The 21,949-nt window shown below is 53.1% G+C and overlaps 2 protein-coding genes across 3 annotated transcripts in view; both read right to left on the minus strand.

Annotated features, from left to right (window-relative positions):
- Positions 1-2,686: 2,686 nt before the first annotated feature.
- Positions 2,687-4,279, minus strand: TTLL2 (tubulin tyrosine ligase like 2). The gene has a single exon (XM_068984980.1). The coding sequence runs from the start codon at positions 4,277-4,279 to the stop codon at positions 2,687-2,689; it is 1,593 nt and encodes a 530-aa protein (XP_068841081.1).
- Positions 4,280-20,501: 16,222 nt separating this feature from the next.
- The window catches only part of UNC93A (unc-93 homolog A), a 28,018-nt gene continuing 26,570 nt past the window's right edge, over positions 20,502-21,949 (minus strand). For both annotated transcript variants that reach the window (XM_068985433.1, XM_068985434.1), the window contains exon 9: positions 20,502-21,077. In XM_068985433.1, coding sequence (XP_068841534.1) covers positions 20,827-21,077 — 251 coding nt within the window. In that variant the 3' untranslated portion in view covers positions 20,502-20,826. The remainder of the gene's footprint in view (positions 21,078-21,949) is intronic.

A 21,949-nucleotide genomic window follows, 5' to 3' on the forward strand; every position in this document is an offset into this window, starting at 1 on the left:
GAAGATCCTGATCCTGATTTCCTGTTCCCTCTCTGCTGGTTCCCTCTAAACCCAAGCCAATCCAGTTTCGAAACGAAAGAAGAACCTTGCCTTTCAGCTGTAAGACTCTCCCAGGCCTCGGAGGACTTTCAGAACCAAAGATCCCAGTTTGTTTCCCTGACTCTGTGACTGACCGTTTTTGCAGTTGCTTGGTCACCGGTCCCCGGGTTGGAGAGCAGGCCTGGGCCTCCTCAGTCTGTGTCCACTTCCCTCTCTGGGTTGCCCGCTCCTTTGGTGTGTTGTTTTGGGGGTATGAGGCCAAAAAGAGCCCCCGACATCTCCGGCCCAGGTTTCCTGGGTCCTTGGTGGGCTGCCTCCTTCCCACCTTTCAGGGGCTCCCCTGCCCGACATGCACGCTCTGCTCAAGGTTTGCAGATGTCTGCCATGAAGGAACAGGGAAATGCGTGCCTCCTCCCTTCTCGGGGAGTGGAGGCCCATGTATTTCTAGAGAACTCCTCGGTTTCCCAACTTGGGGCTTTGCTGTTCCACTTCAGCAAGATGCTGTCTGTGTTCTCTCCTCCACATACCCCCACATACCCCACCCCCCACCCCACCCCACATCAGTGACCCTGATGCTAATTCTAGGAAATGAGCAAAAACATTTCCTATCTCTTTTGAAATTCTTAGTCTGTTATTATTTCAGTTTAATTGGCCTACCCTTTGCTATAAGACACGTACAGCCCAGGTTTTGGATTTTTGAATGGCCCAAGGCTATTCTAGCCCAAAAAACTCCGAATGCACAAACAAGAGCATCTTTCCTTAAGAACATGCTCTGCTCACCTGTGTAAGATTCGTGTTCACGTCTAAAGAATCGTTAAAACCTGGCTTATAATGAAGAAGCCAGCATTTCAAACACTGAGGGAGACTGAGATCTCATCTCTGGTTTTTGAGAGATGGATGTTACATGCTTTGGTCTCATCAGATGACCTGGACATTTGCGGAAAAGGCTCCTGTCTTTATTTGCCAGGTGAAATATAGGAACCTGGCTGAGGAATGCTAAGTCTCTTCAGTCGTGTCTGACTCTGTGACCCTATGGACTGCAGCCTGCCAGGCTCCTCTGTCCATGGGGTTCTCTAGGCAAGACTACTGGAGTGGGTAGCCATTCCCTTCTCCACGGGATCTTCTTGACTCAGAGACTGAGCCTGTGTCTCTCATATCTCCTGCACTGGTGGGGGTGGGGTGGGGGGTGTTCTTTACCTCTAGCGCCACCTGGGAAGCCTGGCTGACAGGTAAGCTCAAAACCACCCTGATGCACTTTTCTTGACTCCTTCCAATCTTTCCGGAACAAGGTGTGGAGCAATAAAGGTACAGATGCCTGAGATCAGGCAATGAACACGAGATGCATCGCAGTGTTGGGACTAACCCTGCTGTAACTTTTTCGCTTCCTTTAGCCTTTTCCTCTGAACCGTCCAGGTCAAATAATAAAATTGGTCATTTCAGAAGCCCCTCCACGTGCACCCAAGACAGGAAGTCATCATTATCTTGAAATGAATGCTACTCACTTCCTTTTTGTTTAAGCCCAGCTGTGAGGCCTGTGGAATCTTAGTTCCCTGACCAGATAGCGAAATCTGTGTCCCCTGCACTGCAAGTGTGGAGTCTTAACCGCTGGACCGCCAGGAAAGTCCCAAGTCCTTACTTCCTTGCATTTGGCTCTTGATACTTACATCACGCGCTATGCATCCCAACTCTCAATAATTCAATCTTGACTTTTCTTTCCCTGCGTTGACTTTTTTTTGTGGTAAAACAAGCACAAGATGCAACTTACCGTGAGTGGCACTTGGCATGTTTATCTGGCCCTAAACATTTATGCATGTTGTGCAGCCCTCACCACTCTATTTCCAGACGTTTTTGTCCCAAAAGGAAACCCTGTCATTTGGCTGTTGTTCCCCACCAACTCCTGGAAACCACCAACCTACTTTCTATTTCTGCGGATTTGCCAACTCTGGGCATTTCATGTAAATAGAATCATACAGCTCAAGATCTTCGTGTCTGGCTTCTCAGCAAGGCGTTTACAGTAAATACTGGAGCTCTGTGTCTCTCCTATCTGGCAGGAATGGTAACTTGCCTAATCTGGAACTTTCAGACTTTGCAGGGCTGGAGGGTAATCTAACAGTGACAAAGCCAGCAGAGAGGGGACACTTTCCACGCATGGCTGATGGATGTCCCCAGTGGGAAGATACTTGGTACAGTGTCTGATTTAGGGCCTAGGATCCATAAAGAACAGAGTCATTTGACTGTTTTCGGGGAAACTTTCAGTAACGCACTCTAGATGAATGTTTGATCATTAACAAGATTAATTGTGAACAAAATCTGGTCTGTTAAGGAAGAAAGAGCAAACCTTTGGCCTTTCTTGTACTGGTTTCACCTAAGAACCTTTTTAAATACAATCTTTTTTCATGTTAAAAATGCACAGTATAACTGTAATAAGGCACTTCCAAGTACAGGTAAGGGTTGTGTGGTTCTTCTGAGAGATGTGAGCAAAGAGACCTGTGATGTGATGGAACGGAACCACACCCGAGCATGCTCTACTGTGAGTTTTTATATTTATGTACAAATCGACAGCTCTAATCTCAGGGAAGTAACTGAGGTGGGGACGGAACCACTTGCCTTCCCCAGCAGAGGAATTCTTGGTTTTCAAGAAGTCATGTTATTTTCTTTTTTTTTTTTTCTCTTCTGCCACTTGAGACCACTGCTTATGCGTTAGTTTCTGGAGCTCTTGAATTATCCTCCTGACATTGAGTCCATCCCTAGATGCTCCGAAAGTAGCTTCATTGAAAGGAAAAATGAGAACAAAGTTGCCTGCCTGGGGACCGGGCACCCAGCTACTGTCTGGCTGCACACACAGGGTGAGGCCCTTCTCCTGGCCGTGGGACTGGATGAGCGACACACGGGGGATGAGCGTCTTGAGGGCCGGGTGCCTGGCCCTGGCCTTCGGCTTGGCTTTGGGAGGCTCCCTCGTCGGCGGGTGTACCTCCTTCTGCCTGCTCAGCTCTTCTCGGGGCTGGCAGGTGTGCTGGTGTTCAGGGCACTCTGTGACCGCTTTCTTCCCAGGAGTTCCGTCCTTACTGAAAGCTCTTCTGCTCCCGAGTTGTGAGAAGGATTCGTAAGGAAGGTTGCCGCCCTGACCTCTGTCTTTCCGAGCAAGGGAGACGTCGGGGCTTCCGTTTGCAGCCCTGCAGCTCTCCTTCCTCTCGTCTCTGAGACTGTGTAAGTGAACCAGCTCGATGATGTCATGGATGAGTCTCCTCTTCACGGACACATCCACCGAACAGTCAAGGGACAGGCCCGGGCTGTAGTTGACCTCCATCAGCCACGGCTTCAAGTTGTCGTCGATGAGGATGTCAAATCCGAAGAGCTCGAAGCAGTTGGCCGCAAAGGGGACGGAAGGCGCGATGGCCAGCACGGTGAGGATCACCACGCGGTTGATTTTCTGCCAGAGCAGCAGGTCGTCCACGTCCCAGCTCCGCAGGTACGAGAAGAAGCGGCTGAGGGTCCACTTGCAGCCGCTGCCCACCACCTCTTTGATCTTCTCATACGAGGCCCCCGACCTGTTGATGCTGCTGTTGGTCAAGTGGGCATAGCTGTTCTGGAGATTGCCGAGGTCAAACTTTTCCGTGGCAAAACGCACCAGCCCTTCCTGATAAATGTAGATGGTCAACGGCTTGAAGCCAGTGACGCACACGTAGACGCGGAGGTCACACTTGTACCTCCCGACAAGTAGAGGGTTGCAGATGTATTTCTGTATGATGCATGTGTTGGCAAAGATCAGGTTTTTAATGTCATTGAAAATGATGATTCCTCGTCCTCGAGAGAGCTCTGCAGGCTTGCAAATCCAGTAGCTGAGCTTGGCGTCCAGCGCCTGCTTCTCCTTGAAGTACTCGGCCACGAACTTGCTGTAGTCGCTGGGCATGATGAATGTTGGGGGGAGGAACTGGTACAGTGGGGTGCCATACAGCCGCTCCATGTGCCTCAGGCGTTTGGCCAGGAGGTCCTTCCTGGTGAGCCTGGTGGTGCCCGGGTGGTGGTTCAGGCACTGCCAGGGCTTGACGTTGACGTGCTCGGCCATCCGGAAAGAGGAGGTCCTCCAGTAGAGGTTCCAGTCCTCCATGTTCCGCTCTTGCTGGTCAAACTTGCTCCAGCCGCGCTCCAGGAGGACACTCTGCACCACCTCAGGGGTGGTCTCGTCCACCCGGAACACCAGGGGCTTCAGACTGGCCCCTGGAGGCTCATCTTCGGCCATCAGTAAGGTTTTCTTTTCTAGAAATGGATGACCAGAAACTGTTAGAGGAAGGGAATAATGGAAGGGATGGAGAGGGAGTTTGGGATTAACAAGCACACATAAATGGCAACCCACTCCAGTATTCTTGCCTGGAGAATCCCATGGACAGAGGAGCCTGGCGGGCTGCAGTCCATGGACTTGCAAAGAGTCAGAGACGACTGGAGTGACTCGCATACACACACGTAACTGAGTCGCTTTGCTGTGCAGCAGAAACTAACTCAACATTGTAAAGCAATTATGAAGTGAAGTGAAAGTCGCTCAGTTGTGTCCGACTCTTTGTGACCCCATGGACTATACAGTTCATGGAATTCTCCAGGCCAGAATACTGGAGTGGGGATAGCCTTTCCCTTCTCTAGGGGATCTTCCCAACCCAGGGGTCAAACCCAGGTCTCCCGTATTGCGGGCAGATTCTTTACCAGCTGAGCCACCAGGGAAGCCCAAGAATCCTGGAGTGGGGAGCCTATCCCTTCTCCAGTGGATCTTCCCGACCCAGAAATTGAACTGGGGTCTCCTGCATGGCAGACAGATTCTTTACCAACTGAGCTATGAGGGAAGCCCCAACTTCAGGGAAGGAAGTAAAGCAACTATATTCAATTAAAAAAAAAAAATGTGCTGTTAGAAAAGAGGTTGGGCGGACCGATGGCGACCTGGTGGAGATTTCACCTAGAAGGCCAGGTCCTGAGGTCGCCTGTGGTCTGTACCCTCCCGGACGTTATCGGTCTTGCCAACGCTTGCCTCTGCACAAAGGCGTCTATCTCTGCTGCCTACAGACCCAGCCCCACCTGTCCCCACGCTCTTCTTCTCGGAGCTCACCGGCACACCTCCTTCTATGAGAACGAGTTAAATGTGCCTTCAGGGACACTGCCACACTTCCACAGAGCCACAGTGGACCCTGTTGGCTACAAAGTGAGCACTCTTCAGAGCAAAAATGGCCAAGTTTCTACAGTTAAATGAATCTGAGCATGTGTAAAAAGCTGGGAACAGTGGTGTTACGAGATGAACCAGGGTCTTGTTGGCCTGAGAAGTTTCAGGAACTCGGGCTGGGCCCCTGTGACCATCTCCTAGGGCCCACCTCATAGTCCCAGGGCCTGGCAGTGTTTCAGAGGCCCCCAGTTTGTTCAAATATCAGCTCATTTACAAGAAAGAGTTGAGAAAGAAAATTGGAGTTTGTAAAACCTCATTCTGTGACAGCAATGGTTGCCTGAGGATGGCACCTCACATTTTACAAGAGAAACAGAGAGTGAAGATCCAACATTTTTCTAAACTTTCAAAGAAAAAAAAAAAAAGGATCATTTGTGAGAAAAACCAAAACTGATGATGAAGCTTGAGGCTTTGGTACAACCTAGAAGAAAGGTGAAAATAGTCACAGCCTCTGGGAGAAAACGTCAGTATTCCAAAGTCCTATGTTCTCATCAAAAATTCCAAGTTCAGGCCACTGTGACCGTTTCTTTGACCATATTTGTGTCATTCATGCATAATTATTCATGTAAAACGACAAAAATTTATTTGCTGGAAATTCTGTGGTGTTTGGGAGACTCCAGTTGATGGAACAGGCGTAAATGAGACGTGCACTGTATTTTCAGGGAAGCCAGTCTGGGCAAGAAAGGAAAGAAGGGAAGAAGGAAAGGAGACAAAAGTGAAAAAATAAGATTTAGCATTTTAAGGCAGGACAAGAGAACAATTAAACATATAATTCCGTGTGTGTGTGTGTTTGGGCCGTGTGCATCTCATTACATGTTAACCAGAGCTCCTCAAACATGGGAGGGCCTGGGCAACCATTAAGGTCAACTTTTTTCTTTCTTCTGACATTAGCAATGAAACTTCATAAAAGCAGAGTGTTCTTTCCCAGCTCTGCCGAGGGTCTCGGAGACTTGCTGTTTGCTCTGTATCTGTTTACTTGGACTATGGATCCTTGGTGAACTTTATGTAAAGTAGCAGTGTGTTATCTTGATGTACAATTCTTGTCTCAAATATACACGACTGTGCCTTGGTTCTCCGAGCATTCTGACTGAGCCTCTACTTCTTGGGTTATAATCCTCAATTCGGCTCCAATAAAATTCCCTTTTTTCTTCTTCCTAACTTGATGGTTAATTGAATTTTCATCAGCAAAAAAGGAAAGAAAGAAGGATGGAAGAAAGGGAAGGAGGGAAGGAAGGATGAAAGGGAGGGGGTGGGGAGACTCGACTTGCTCACCCACATTCTTCTCCGTATTTGAAGCTGCGAGTTGTCGAGGAGGAAAGGAGATACTTGTTGCCAAGTGACCTTGTTTCTGAACTGAAGCCACCTGCAGGGAATGGGTTGCCTCTGCTATCAAGGGTGCCGACAGGCTAGGAAGGGGCTTCCAAACGAGGGTCCGAAAGAGCTGTGAGCAGGGCAGAATCAACAGAGTGAGTGTGAGTGCCTTCAGCGTCGTTGCTGCTTTGACCTGGAACGTATAGAATTCAGGGATCTGTGGCGGCTGGTACAGAATTCAGTCTTTGGAATTTATTGTGATGTTCAAACTGTGTTCAGTGTTTTAATATGTATTTCAAGGCACGCGCGCGCGCGCGTGTATGTGTATGTGTGTGTGTGTGTGTGTACATTTGTGTTTGTGCATGGCAGGGGTGAGGGTGGGGATAGGGGTGGGTGAGGCTGGCTCAAATAATGATGGAAGCTAGATTAAACAAAGTTAAAAAGGCTTCTTTTCTATCTCCAAGAGATTTGCCATTATTGAACAGGACACCCACTTCAGCTGTGTGTGACGTGCTAATGGTAGCATTTCACAAAACCAGTGTAGGAAATGCTGAGTCAGACAAACCAGCTGGACTGGTGTCCAGGTTCTGGCCACCTCCGCCTTCTCCCACCTTGGGAGTAAACCTCTCAGAGGCTCGAGAGAAGGTGTGTTCTGACCAGAGCCCGCTTCACCTGGAATCAGGGCTCAGAGGCTGAAGCCGGCCTTCCCCAGCCTGTGCAGGGGGCGGTCAGAGAAGCCGGAGGAGAACAGAAGCGGGGAACGCTGCTCCCAGGCAGCTCCATCAGCTTGGGTCTGCTCCCACCGCGGAGCCCAGGAGACCACGGCTCATCCTGGGGTGGGGTGGTTGGGGGAACGTCATCGAAGGAGGCCTGGTCCTGGCAGGCTGACCGGGGGGTCCACACGCTGTCCTCGGACCCCGTTTCAATTACGCATCCACCTTCCAGTTAAAATTTCACTGAGAAACCAAATGCATATTTGAGCTTTTTCTCCTGAATTAAAGTCCTTCTGGAGCCACTTGAAACGTGTTTATCCTGCCTTGTTCTCACAGCTGCTGATGGAAGCAAATAGTTCAATTAAAAAACATGTGTATGGGGTATGTGTGCAGGGGTTAAAAATAGGTTGGACCATCATCAAAGAATCTACAAATAATAAATACTGGAGAGGGTGTGTTTGGAGAAAAGTACACTGTTGGTGGGAATGCAAACTGGTGCAACCGTTGTGGAGAACAGTATTGAGGTTCCTTAAAAAACGAAATATAGAGTGACTGTATGATCTCGCAGTCCCGCTCCTGGGCAGAGTTCCAGAGAAAACCCTAACTTGAAAAGGTGCGTGCACCCCCAGTGTTCACTGCAGCGCCGCCTATAATAGCCGAGACATGGGAGCAATGGCCGTCAACAGACAAAGGCGTGACACACACATGCAGTGGGGCGTTACTCATCCACGCGGAGAAGGCGACTAGCGCTGTTTGCAGTAACAGGTAGGGTTAGAGACTGTCATACGCAGTGAAATAAGCCAGAAAAAGAAAGACAGATACCACAGAATGTCACTTACATGTGGAATCTAAATAAGATAGTGCGAAGGAACTTATTTACAAAACAGAAGTAGCCTCAGATGTAGAAAACAGACTTAGGGTTATGGCTGGGGGGGGGGCTGTAAACTGGGGGTTGAGATTGATAGACACACACTGCTACATATAAAATGGACGACAGATAAGAACGTACTGTTCAGCTCAGGGAACGCTACGCAGTATTCTGCAACGGCCTACATGGAAAAGAATCTGAAAATCAATGGGTATGTATGTATGTGTATATGTAACTAAATCACTTCGCTGTACCCCTGAAACTAACACAACACTATAAGTCAACTAGACTCTAATTTTAAAAAGAAAACCAGATTGGAGACAAACTCTGAAGCCCTTCCGTGGGTCATAGAGAGTCCCTAGGAGACTGGTACATCCTGGAATGCTCCCAAGCCAGCAACCCCAAGGAGAGGGGTCCCGGCCCCGAGGATGGAAGCCAGGGGCGGGTCTTGGTCCCTGGAGGAGGAGGCGGGAGCAGCCCCCTCAGCTCTGGGGAGCTGTGAGCTCTGCTGACCCTGCAGCAGCCGAGGCCAGCAGGACGCTGTGTGTGTGCCCCACGCCACTGCCGTGAACGAACCCAGTGCCCGGTTCCTGAGATGAGAGCCCTCATCTGGACTGAGGATCCAGTACACAGGGCCAGAACCGGCCGCGAACTCAGCTGTGTGAACTACAGCGCGCCAAAGCCTAGGGAACCTTGGAGCGGGCTACCCTAGACTGACCTTTCAGACACGCTGAGTCCCATGTCTTCCGTGGGAGGTAACACGCTGACTTCGTCAGAGCACGAGCTGGTCCAGGAGCAAGACAATTCCAGACAGAGAGGAGGTCATGAGCATAATTACAGTCTCATGATGTCAGAGCTCAGCTGATACAGAATCTGCCTGCAACGCAGGAGATCCCGGTCCGATTCCTGGGTGGGGAAGATCCCCTGGAGAAGGGAAAGGCTACCCACTCCAGTCCTGTGGCCTGGAGAAGTGGACTGTATAGTCCCTGGGGTTCCAGAGAGTCTGACATGACTGAGCGACTTTCACTTTCAGCCCTGGTCACGCACAGTCCTGGCCATAAAGGAAGCTTCTCCTTCCCAAACCTTGACGATATCCCAGAGCACACGGGTTCTGGGGATGGGAGTCAGCCAGACAGCACTTCGGTCACTGCCAGAATCACGGCTCCTGGGATGCCCCTGTGTGCCCGCTGCTTCTCCTGAAAGACCAGCCTCTGCACAAGCGCTCCCAGGAGGGGCTGGCCCCCAGGGCCCATCAGACTGCCAGTGCTCACGCTTCCTTCCTCCCAGAGTAGACCCTTAGAGAGGACCTGGGAGTTAGTTTCCCAGCACCGCCCCCCTCCCCCCCACAGTTTTTACAGCACTTTCACTGCTTAAAGGACAAACGTCCCAGGGGCAGCTTCCATGGGGACAGGATACCACTAAAGTATTAAACCGTCTAATTAACACCATGCCCTTCATGCGCCAATGAACAGACAGGGAAGGCGTGGGGGCGGGGAGAGGGACCTTCTCAGGTGACCCTGATTCAGACGCAGCGCACAGATTCCACCCAAGTGGAAAGCCCGGTTCTATAAGAAACACAGGTCAGTGGACCTGACCGACGGGCCTGCTTATAGCATGTATGTACACAAGATACCGGTCATAAAGCTACATTTCTACGGAAAGGCCTTGAAACTTCAATTTGAAAAGTTAAGTCCAAAAATATTTTCCGCGCCTTTCTTGGGAATTACTGGAGATTTCCTTTACAAAGCCTTTATTTTCATGGCTCTCTTATGAAAATGTGGTTTCCCTTTCTTTCTTATTAGTGATAGCATTGCCTTCAGTCACACTGTCCGTGTATTTTAAAATGCCATCTTGGTGTGAATATAGAAGATGGCATCATCACCCACAGAAGATATTTCACACGGCTTAGCACAGCGATTTTCAACTTGAGAAGTTAGTTGTTTGTTTAAACTTTAAAAAAAGTTTCCACTTTTATCAAATGGGAAGAAGCAGTAGCTGGAGGTTCCAGCATAATTTTTCCAGACGGTGAAGCCAGTTTATGGGGACAAGTCAACCGCAACCGTTTGTCTTGGAGATGTCACCACCCCGTTTATCCCCCTTTCCTGATGCTTAGTCTATAGATTTCAGTCATGGTTTACAGCTTATAGAAACACAGAGTGCCTCTCACATTAAACAAATCACCTATATATGACTTGCCCCACTGTTTAAGGCTATTGAATTTCTTACAATATTGCTTCTCGTTTCTGTGTTGGTTTACTGGCCACGAGGCATGTAATTTTAACTCCCCAACCAGGGACTGAACCCCAACCTCTGTGTTGAAGGTGAAAGCTTAACCACTGCACCGCCAGGGAAGCCCCTGATTTATCCTATTGTTTAAGTCTGCCGACTTAAGAGTTCCTTGTTACACTGGAAACTAATATTGTAAATCAACTCCACTTCAATAATAACTTTTTAAAGAGTTCCTATGTACTGCATACATACATGCTCTTGTCAGGAAAAGTTGGCATTGTTTAAACCCAGAACAATTTTTCATTATTCTTAAACAAAACCCACGTGCCATTTTTGGTGTTAATTGTAAGGAAGTCTATTTGATCATTAAATCCTTCAGTTTCCTGAAGGCAAAGGCCACTTCCAAACACCTCTTGGGCCCAGCCTCCCTAGAATGTGTTCATGGTTCATAAACGCTGGTGGAAGGGGACAGACTGGAAATGAAAATTCTACCATGCCCCGGGCTCCCCTGGCGGGTCAGACAGTAAAGAATCCGCCTGCTATGCAGGCAGGACAGGACGTCCGCTCACCGATCCTAGCGGCTCTGGACCCAGCGCCTCACGGAGGACGGGTCCTGGGTGCCGGCGCGCTCAGGGGCCACCCTCCAGGCGTGGGTGCGATGTCCAGGCATGGGTGCGATGTCCTCCAGGCGTGGCTGCGATGGCCCCTGAGCCGGCTGGGTGTAAACACTGGGCACCAAGTGGGAACAGAATGCTGCGTCGTCAGGCCCTGATCTGGGGGTGGGTTTGGGGTCTTCCCTCGGCAGCTGCAGAGCCCAGCTGAGAGGGGCAGGAACAGATGCTGGTGTGTGGGTCGCTGGTGATGCGGCCTGCTCTCCTCACAAACCCTGGGGGCCCGGTCAGGGTGTGGGTCCCAGGCTTCCCTCCCTCCAGACCACGCAGGCCCAGGGCTCAGGGCCTGGTCAGGGTATGGGACCCAGGCTTCCTTCACACTTGTTCCAGAGGGCTTCCCTCCCCCCAGGAGACCATGCAGGCTGAGAGCTCAGGGCCCGGTCAGGGTGTGGGTCCCAGGCTTCCCTCCCTCCAGACCATGCAGGCTGAGAGCTCAGGGCCCAGTCAGGGTGTGGGCCCCAGGCATCCCTCCCTCCAGACCACACAGGCCGAGGGCTCAGGGCCTGGTCAGGGTGTGGGCCCCAGGCATCCCTCCCTCCAGACCACGCAGGCTGAGGGCTCAGGGCCCGGTCAGGGTGTGGGTCCCAGGCTTCCCTCCCTCCAGACCACGCAGGCTGAGAGCTCAGGGCCCAGTCAGGGCATGGGCCCCAGGCATCCCTCCCTCCAGACCTCGCAGGCTGAGGGCTCAGGGCCCGGTCAGGGTGTGGGTCCCAGGCTTCCCTCCCTCCAGACCATGCAGGCTGAGAGCTCAGGGCCCAGTCAGGGTGTGGGTCCCAGGCATCCCTCCCTCCAGACCACACAGGCCGAGGGCTCAGGGCCTGGTCAGGGTGTGGGTCCCAGGTTTCCCTCCCTGCAGACCACGCAGGCCCAGGGCTCAGGGCCTGGTCAGGGTGTGGGCCCCCGGCTTCCTTCACCTGCGCTCTGGAGGGCTTCTTTCCCTGCAGGAGACCATGAAGGCCGAGGCCAAGAGGTCCCGTCGACGAAACTCCTGAGGACTCGGAGAAGAGGTGGTGGGCCCCTCTGGTGGGCCCCTGGGGATCTCCTGGGTATTACTCTAGTGGGACCACAACAAGTATTATTTCTTCATAAAACATCTGCATTTCCCAAGTGAACCTTTTTTATCCACTGAAGCCATACCAAACGCTGGGTGGACGCACCCTCCAGAAAGGCTGAACGCTGCCCCAGAGTCTCGCCCCGTCTTCTGGGGCTTGTGGGCCAGCAGGACTGTGGACTCTAGCCCTCAAGCCAAGAGAGCCGTCTCGAAGCCGGGGCCTTGCACAGAAACTTTGTACTCAGCTCCTTCAGGTTCAGGCCTGTTATCACCTCACTGATTAATGCGGAATGTTTCCCCATCACCTACCTCATTACGGGCCTGGTTATAACCACTCAGGACCAATAAACTGCTTCGCATAACTATATAAAAGCTGCACAACCCAGCGGCTGAAGATGTCGGCTGAGTGGTGTCAGGCAAAAGGGAGTCACCGCAGATTTTCTAGTTAGCAAATCAAGAATAAAATCATTCATTGTATGGAGCCTAGAAGGCATCTTTCTTTTGCGGTTTGTTGTGTTCACTTGTTAATTATTCACTGCTATCCTCCAGCCACCCACCTGGTAAATTTTCTAAAAACCAAGAGTAATTAAGTCCTTCGGCTGACTGCCTTGAGGCACAACAGACGAAGGGCAGGTCTGGGAGGATGTCAGGGACGTGCCCGACGGGGGAGGCCTCCAGGCTGGAGTGAAGGCGTCTGGACCTGAATCGTCTGAGTCGGATCAACAGGTGCAGATGTCCCGTTCAGTTTGAGATGGTTGCTTGAGCTTCTCGAGTTCCAAGCTGGGTGTCGGGGCTGGGAAAGGAAGTGATGGTTCCAATGAGAGGCGGTTGCTAAGGGCCCGTGAACAGCAAGGAAAATGCAGGGGGCACCTATCTGATGACAATGATTGTCCTTTTCCAAATGAGAAAATGCGTTTCTCCAAACTCTGTCTTTTCCATGTTCAGCTTCCTTTTAATCATTTCTCATTGGGCTCAGTTTTCTCCATGACTTGAGTTCTCCAGGGGACCCTGGGCCTCCTCAGACATGGGAAGGCTTCGGGATGGCTCAGTGAGTGCCTCCTGGTCACTGCCCACATGCAAAGTGACTCAAACGGGAGTCCGGTGCCAGGGCAGGGCTGATCCAGGACTGCCTTCTGCCCAGCTCCACGCCAAACCCTCTGAGGCTTTCTCCCATCAGGTACGTGGACCTCACAAGTTGCCCACTGTTTACAGCATCTGCTAAACTCACCCTCAAGCTCACAAATCTGTTCTCTGCGACCGGACAGTCTTACCCTACATTCTCCCCTCTGAGAGGATCAGGAGGAAGCTGGATGCATTATGATGCTTAAAATCTAGAATTTTCATGGAGTCCAAGGAAACTCTGAATCCATAACAATTCCATAACAAATCCATAACATTCACTATTTTGTTACACCCCAGTTCCATCCCCAAGACCCTTGCCCCAGGTGGTCAATAGAAAAGCAACCCCATCTACCAAGCCTGAGGCAGGCATGTAGGGAAAGCAGTATGATTATGGGAATGTGGACGTCTTTCCTGGACCCCAAAGAACGTCCCAACCAGTAACCACACCACTGACACTTTGCCAGTTAAAATGCGTGGGAAATCGAAACTCGGATACTGCCTGGTTCATTGGAAGGATGGTAAGCATTTATTGAGAATGGACTGTTATTAATTACTGTTATCACTTAAGTACTGTTGAAGAACTTACATGAACAAGCTACTTTTGTAAGAAAAACTTCAGAGAATCACATGTAAGTAAGCACATAAAATCCCCCTATGGTTTTGGGAGCTGTCACGCTTGGAGGAAGTGATAGCAATGTGATGGCCATGTGTCCCCTGGGGGTCCACGCTGGTGGTGGTTTGTTTCTTGGTCTGGGTGCTGGTTGCATCGGTGTGTTCAGTTTGTGAAAATTCACCAAACCATATACGTATAATTGTACCTTTTCTGTCTTTATGTTGCAGTTCAATAAAAAGTTCTAAAAACGTAGCATCTATCTCAGTTGAAGAGCATTGGGAATTATTTATCCCTCTCTCACCTTTTAGCAGAAAAACATCCTCAACCATAAGTTATGAAACCAGGTTATAGTACCGTTTCTTCAATTAACCAGCTGTGTGATCCAGGACTAATCACGAACCTTGCTGTCTAGTCTTGCTTTTCTCATCAATTTCATAGGAGGAATTTTATCTAGACTCATCTAAAGTCCTGTCCTTCCCAACCCCCAAATATTTCAACCTGTGGTCCTCCCACCCCCAAGCCCTCCACTGTCTTTTGTCTGTGGAAAAACTTTAGCCAAGAATAAGATTAATCAGAGAAGTGAGAAAATGCAGAAGCAAAGAAGAGCAGTCTCACGAGACTAGATAGGAGTCCAGTCGTTGTTGTTCAGCCGATAACTTGTGTCTGACTCTGCCTGCCAGGCTCCTCTGTCCACGGAATTCCCCAGGCAAGAATCCTGGAGTGGGCTGTTATGTCCTTCTCCAGGGGATCTTCCCATCCCATGGATCGAACCCACGTCTTATTGCTTGGCAGGGAGATTCTTTACCACTGAGCCGTTAGGGAAGCCCTGAACTGAAGATTAATTGTTCTTAAAACAGTCAAGATGCTGCTGCTCAGACCACCAGTGACGGCCAGAGCTGACTGTGCTGTTCTGCAGGTAGCCCCTCCTTCCATCTCTACACCCTGAAGCTCCGCCTTAGAAGCTCTTGCCCACTGACCGTCAGTGGCAAGACGGTCAGGGGGGTTAGGGGTGGGAGCTGGCTTTTGGGCAAGAGTCACACTCCTCCCTGGTTTCCAGCATCCAGAATAAAGCAAACTTTCCTTTTCACCAAGCTTGCCTGTTTTCTGACTTTTGACCCGCGAGCAGCTGGACCCCAGTTTTGGTGACAAGGCCGTGCTGGAGCTGTGGCCTCTTCTCAGGAGAAAACTTCTGGGCGGGGCTGGAAACCCCACCGTCTACACGTCTCTTCTCTTTGAGCCACTGGGCTCCCATCTTCATCTCCAAAGTCGTCCCCCAGTCTCTGCGATCACAGACACCAGCAGCCTCATCACCGCCAAGTCAGCAGCCGCCTCGCCCTGGTCCCACCAGTGCCTGGCCTCCCTCTGGACCCTGCAGCCCCGCTCAGCCAGCCTCCCCAGTCACTCCCCCAGGTCCTCGTCCTCACCCTGTCGTTTAAACCTCGGAAAATGCCAGTGTTGAGACCTCAGATCTTTGCTTTCCTCCAGCTGCTCACTCGAAAGCCAGATAGAGCCTGGGTCTCCCGCACTGCAGGGAGATTCTTCACTGTCTGAGCCACAGGGGAAGCCTGCTTGCGGCTTTTTTTTTTTTTTTGTAAGGAAATGAGGGAGCAGAGGTGACGGAGCGCTGCATGAGAGTCGGAGGGATGTTCTGACAGAAATAACACGCGGATCCTGGAGCCAGAGGGAGGTGGGCGTCACCAGCGGCAGGAGCATCCCTCGGGGAGCTCAGGTACCGGTCGGCGCCCGCCCCGCCCGCCAGGGGGCGCCGCGCAGCCGCTCGGCCTCCGCGGTCCAGGTGATGGGGGCGCGCTGGTCCCCGGGCCCGACTGACAAACGCGACAGACAGGCGCCTCCCTCCTGCCCGCCTCCCCGGGCCCGGGGAAGACGGAGAACGGGCGAACTGCTGACTGCTGCCGCAGACCCAGGCTCCTCCCTCTGCGGGATCTGCCCCCGTCCCTGTCCTGCCGGAGCGGGGACAGACAGACTGGGGAAACGGGAGGCGGTTCTCGTGCCTGCGTGGGAGGAAGCGCTGGACCCTGTGGGGAAGGGTCTCTGCCTGGGGGGAGCAAGGCAGTTTTGAAAGAGCGCCCCTGAGAAGAGGCATCTGAGGTGAATTTTGAGCACAGGGGGAGGAAAGGAATTTTGATAAAGCCAGCGATCACTGCTGAGGCGCAGAGATTATGATATTTATATGCAATATGTTTCTAAATTTATGTGGTACTGGGGGAACTTTATATTGTATTTTGGGGAGAGAAGGGGTGAGGGCAAGGATGAGTCGGGACTGCCTCACCGGGGGTTCAGCATGCCCGGCTACGGTGTTGAAAACACAGTGGCCAGAGCTGGCTGGTTGTGAGCAGAGGAAGCAGCGTGTGAGTCTGACTCTCTGAAGGACGGTCGTCACGTCAGGAGTCACAGGAGGCCACAGAGAGCGCGGGGCTGGAAGACGTCCCGGGAGCAAGGCCAGCGGGGCCGGTGCCTGTTGGAAGCGGCGGCCGGGAGCGGGTTAGGCTGGGGCAGCCGGCGGGTGTGTGGAGGCAAGGGTTGCTCCCCATGGGAGGTGGTGCTGGAGACAGAGGCCTGTCCAGGGGCGGGTGAGTGACAGCCGAGAGCTGGGCCGGAGTCCTGGGCGGCCACAGGCGCTGTCTGCAGGCGTCGGAGGGCTGAGGCCTGCCGGGGAGGCCAGGCCCCTGGAGGGGGTGCTGGAGGCTGAGGGGTGGTGGTGGAGGGGGGCGGTATGGGACAGGGAAAGGGTCCGTGGACCCGCGGAGGGCTTGGCTGAGCCGCCACCAGGAAATGAGGACAGTGGAGGCCGAGGCGTCTCCCCCGGGAGCTCTGGGCCGAGCGGTGCAGACAGGGGCTGGCGCTTCGCTCGGCTGTTTGGCCAAGTGTCAGTGGAGCTGGTACTACTTCCCTGTCGCTTCGTGGCGCACGGGGGCAGTGGGACTGCATGACGTCACTTGTCGTGAGCTGCAGGGACAACGGTAACGAATGATGCGTACTCCCAGAAGTTCTTTTCAAAAATGTACTTCGTATGCAGGTAGCCAGCTAAGCGAGCGAGCTGCTGCAAGAGCAGCGACGTGGCGCGACTTTAAAACCGGTGCGCAACTCCCGTCAGCTACACATTCCATCGCTGGGGAGCTTTCCAAAATGCGGATGACCAGCCTCCACCTCAGGCCGAGCCCCTGGGTCAGAGGTCAGGAAAGATAAACCCAGAGGCCCCCAGCCATGAGGATGGGATGAGGAAGCCTTGTAGCTGGTCACGGACTCAGCACAGCAGTGCTGATGGCCCTGTGGAGGGCCCACCGTGCCCCCGGGACTAGGGGCTACCCTGCGGCCCACAAGGCTCTCCGACAATAGCTGGGTCACCCCCACGCTTGGCCGGAAGTCTGGAGGCGGTGGACGCAGCACCACCCGAGAACGTGTCCTGCCTGTTCCGTCTGCAAACCTCGCCTCCCTGCAGATGGACGGACGGAGACCTGCCTGTGAGCTGAGAGGAAGCCACGAGGCAGACTCTGCAGGCAGATGAATGCGTCCGACTGTTAGTCCTGGTATTTGAGAGAGAAAACCAGGAAGCCTGGGCGCCAGGAGCTGGAAGGGAGGCGATTAAAGGGGCAGGGAGATGGGAGATGAGCACAGATTACGGGGCGGCGGGAGGCCGGGAAGCGTTGTGCAGCTGGGGGTGGAGGTTCTGAGAGCCTGTTTGGCGGAGGCTGGAGGGGGAGCCCAGAGATGTGGAGAAGCGTGACCTGGGCCTGGAAAGGGTATCAGGAGGGAAAAAAAATCTCCGTTTCTGATTTGGCCGTGAAACTAGAAACGGCTGCCAAACCGCTGTGTGCTGCTTAGCCCTCTCATTCCGTGTGCCTTATTTTTTCACCCTGTGTGACTAGGAAAGTAGTCAGCACGCCTCACTCACCGACTGCATAAACCCGGTTGGAGCCAGGGTGAGGGAGAGGGTCTCCCAAGGCCGACGCTTCAACTCGAGTAGAAGTTTCCAGGCTCCTGGAGGGTGTGGTGTGAAGTAACGGGCCTTTCTCACTGAAGGCCGCCCTCCCGGCTTCCCGGGGCCCCTGGCCCGTCCACAGAACGACCACCCGGTGGGACCCCTGAGCCGTCACTGTCAGAAAACACCCGGCCGTCGGTCAGGGCGGCGTCCGTGGGCCCGTCTGTGCTCCTCACCTGTGACCTGCGCGGGTGCTCGTTTATATCTCAGGACCTAGAGAGTTGTTCTTTTTTAAAGCACTGGCGAGCTCCCTTCCATCACATAGTGACCGTTAGGCTGTCTGTGTTCTTTCTTCTTAGCTGGGCCGCCAGTAAACTCAGGACTTGCTTCAGACAATGCTAGTGACTCCGGCAGCCGTGAGCCTAGATTACTGCCACACACACTTTCTCTTTATTATTATGTGCTTTTAACTTCATTTCTGCACTTAGCATTTTACTTTAGACACACATTTAACTTTTGGGAAATGTTTACCAGTACATTGTGACATGCATTCATGCACTATTTTTGAAAATCTTTCCCTAGTGAGTAACTCTGAGCAAGTAGACAAGTAGTGCCTTTGTTCCTGAGCCCTTGGAGGCGGACAAGAGACGTACAATTGTTGGATGCAGGCTCATCGAGGCTCATAATAGCCCTGCTGGGAGTTAGAGATGGACAAAACCACTGCATTTAACCTTGTCTGAGGTGCTCATTCTTACCTCGCTGTGTACAGTGCTTTGTGTGCGCTCAGTCACGCAAATTGTGCCCACTCTTTGCGACCCAGGGCCTGCAGCCCGCCAGGCTTCTCTGTCCGTGGGATTCTCCAGGCTAGAATGCTGGACTGGGACTGACCAGTGTCTCCCGCATCTCCTGCATTGGCAGGCGGGTTCTCTGCCGCTGAGCCACTTGGGAAGTCCGTACAGTGCTTATAGTGTTTTATAAAAAAATTCGAAGCATTATATGTATGTATATATATTTTCCTTTTTCAGATTCTTTCCTTATAGGTTATTGTGAAATACCGAGTATATTTCCCTGTGCTATACAGTAGGGCCTTGCTGTCCATCGCCTCTCTATGTAACCGTGTGTACGTGTTGTTCTCAACCTCCTAATTTATCTCTCCTCTGCTTTTCCCCTTTGAATAATGTCTTGTCTCAATGATTCCTTATGGAGGAGGAACTTTCCCATTTTGCAAATGGAGTACTACACTCAAGATTAAGTCCCTTACTTTCTGCTACAATTCAGCCTTCCCAGAGCAACACTGATGAGACCCAGGGACCCCCCAGCTCACCCCCGGCCCCAGCCCGGGGTCCAGGAAGAAGCGAGAGCCCTGATAGTTCTGTCTCCGTGCCCCCATCAAGGTACCCGAACACACACCCAGGTTAAAGGGCGCAGGCCAAGTTCAGAGGATGAGCAGGAAAGAAAAGGCCTGAGTGCCACGGGCCACCTTCCGGGAGCAGCCGGCTGGCAGGCGGGAGCTTGCTGTCCAGTGGGAGCCTTCAGTGGCCCCAGCGGCCACTCTCCAGACCACTGCCTGACCCAAAGCCCTCCTGTCGCCCGAGGGGCTGGGGCTCCTGTACATTTTCCATCGAGCAGCAACAGCTGCAAACAGCAAGGAGCTCAGCCTTCCGCCAGAGCCTGTGGTGCCTTGGCCTCCTACCGAGGACCTCACGAAGATGCTGGGCCCTCCTGTGGCATCTCAGCCTGGAGTCTGGAGAAGGGGCAGCTGTGGGCCTGATGTTCCCGGCCGGGCCCCTCTGCCCCCAATTCGTGCATTTCTGCAAGTCTGCTGGGTCTCTGCAGGCAGAGTGTCCCCAGTTCCAGCACCCAGGCTCAGGAGGACCAAGCACTGCCAGCCACAGTACTGAGCAGGGGCCGCACACAGAAGCCAGTATCAGGAAGTGTGCGTCACGCGGCACAAGCACAGCCTGGACAAGCCCGAGGGGTCTGTGTTGAGGGCAGGAGGGCGCTCAAGGTCGAGGAGGCCTGTGAGCAAAGCCCTAGAGGCCACAGTGCCCTTGAGAGGGGCCGGGAGGCCCCCTGGAAGGTGGAAGGCCCTGGGCTGGGCTGCAGGACACACCTCAGAAACTTGGCCTTGGGAGGGTCACAGGGTCTGGCAGACAGGTTGGCTTCAGGGCTGGGGGAGGGTAGGCGGGTGTGCTGCTACGGGACACGTGGAAAGAAGCCTGGAGAAGAGCAGGGACTGAGGTGGGGAGGAGGAGGCGAGGTGGGGTGAAAGGAGAAAAGAGGAGACACGGGGAGCCCTGTCCATGAGGTTCCGGGGTGGGGTGTCTCAGAAAGACAGCTGGGCTCAGAGAAGGGCCGTGCCTGCATTACTGGGCATCAGACAAGGAGGAAGGAGCAGGCTGATGGACGTACCTGCCAGAGAGGCGGGCAGAGGGCAGGAGACCGTGGGCCCGCGTGTGGGTTCATGTGTTATCAGCCCCACGTGTCAAGTCCCATTGGAAGTAACTAGCGTCTCTTGTCATTAATGGCCTCCAACAAGCTAATGTGATGACGTGTGTGTGTGATCCAGGTGAGTGGAGTGAAGTATTTGGACAAGAGTTAGGTGCATAATATAACTGGATTTATTCAGAAACTCATACCCCAAGGCTTCAAGACACAGAGAGCCTAGTCTGGCTTTGTCCCTTGCTGACTCTAGGAGGCAGGCACTGACTTGCCGGCACGTCAGTTTGCCCATCTGCAAAGTGCTGGCGTGGGGCTGCGTCTTTTCAGCAACTTTCTAGTTCTTAACAGCCACCCCCAAACAAGCCTAGGCTATTGGCCCATGACTCTAGGCAAGTCCCTAGTGGCTGGTGGCACCCTGAGTTTATTTCTTTTGTATCTGAAATGAACTGATTCCGCCACGTACACTCTGCACCTCCATGATGAGATGGCGGACTGAAGAACCTGATAAAACAGAGACAACGCCACATAACAGTGAAGCCGCCGTGAAGTCAGCGGCAGCCTCCGCGGGTCTTGGGGTCCGGCCCCACTCAGGGTCCGGCCCGGGCCCACCCACCGCGGGTTCTCGCGTCACAGTTTCGTCTGCGTCACCCCCTCGTCGGCGGGCTTTGTCCGCTCTGCGGCCTTCGCGGACTCCATGCACTCGACGGCCCCGTAGGCGGCCATGGCGGCGCTCAAGACGCCCAGGAGGATGTAGAGCTTGACGCTGACGCACAGGAACGTGCTGTATCCGAAGGCGATGACGAAGCCCAGGGCCTCCCAGAGGCGGTAGTTGGCGAAGGCGGCCTCCTTGTTCTTCTCAAACAGAACCCCGAAGAGAGCTGCAGGGAGAGGCGGAGACGTGGCTGTGAGAGCGCACACAGCCCTCCCGCCTCCTGCAGAAAGCGCTGCCGCCTCCCCGAGGCCCAGGTAACCACCCCAGGACCTCCCTGCCTGGAAACCAGAAGGGTTTCACGTTGTGGACAACAACCAGTCCGGTGAGCGGGCCTCTTGCAGCGAAGGAAGCACCATCGCGTAGACGAGAGACAGAGCGGATGAGAGTGACCGCCGGAGGGGCCGTGATCCGACCCCGTACCTCGCGGGTCAGGAAAGCAAGGCTGGGAGACAGGACCTGAACAGATGAGGGCGAGGGGCCCCCTCTGCAGGGTCCACAGGGGGGCCGGCCGTGTGCTGTCCCCCTGGTCAACATGACGAGAAAGCCCCTGCGCTCTGGGGTCTTCCTCCCCGAAACCATAGCTCCAGCCCAGTTATGAGAAGACATCAGATGAACCTGAATTACAGGGATTGTGTACACAACCCCTGACCAGTATTCTCCAAGCGGGCCACGGTCACCAAAGCAGAGCAGAAAGAGAAGCTGGCACAGACCAGCAAAGCAGCCGCCGGCCTGGGGAGCACACAGAGAAAGGGGGGAAAGCTGGAAAAATGGAATAAGATCTGAAGTTCCGTTATTTCCCAAAGTTAATTCCTCGGTTTTGACAAGTGTACCGCAGGCTTGTAAGATGTTCCAATTGAGGAGACAGAGTGGACAGTATGTGGGAATTCTGCACTCTATTGGCAACTCTGCCGTCGATCTAAGATCATTATAAAACAAAAAGAAGGAAAGCCTGCTTGCAGTCCGACCTGGCCACGGCACCAGGTGAAAGAGACAGGATGCAGATTCCCGACCTCCGATGCCAGGATGAGGTCGTCTTGT

The sequence above is a fragment of the Capricornis sumatraensis genome, chromosome 13 (assembly GCF_032405125.1).
Source record: "Capricornis sumatraensis isolate serow.1 chromosome 13, serow.2, whole genome shotgun sequence".
Lineage (NCBI taxonomy): Eukaryota > Metazoa > Chordata > Mammalia > Artiodactyla > Bovidae > Capricornis > Capricornis sumatraensis.

What these genes read in the sequence shown, in the direction of transcription:
- TTLL2 (XM_068984980.1), bottom strand. Translation starts at nt 4,279, where the DNA reads ATGGCCGAAGATGAGCCTCCAGGGGCCAGTCTGAAGCCCCTGGTGTTC.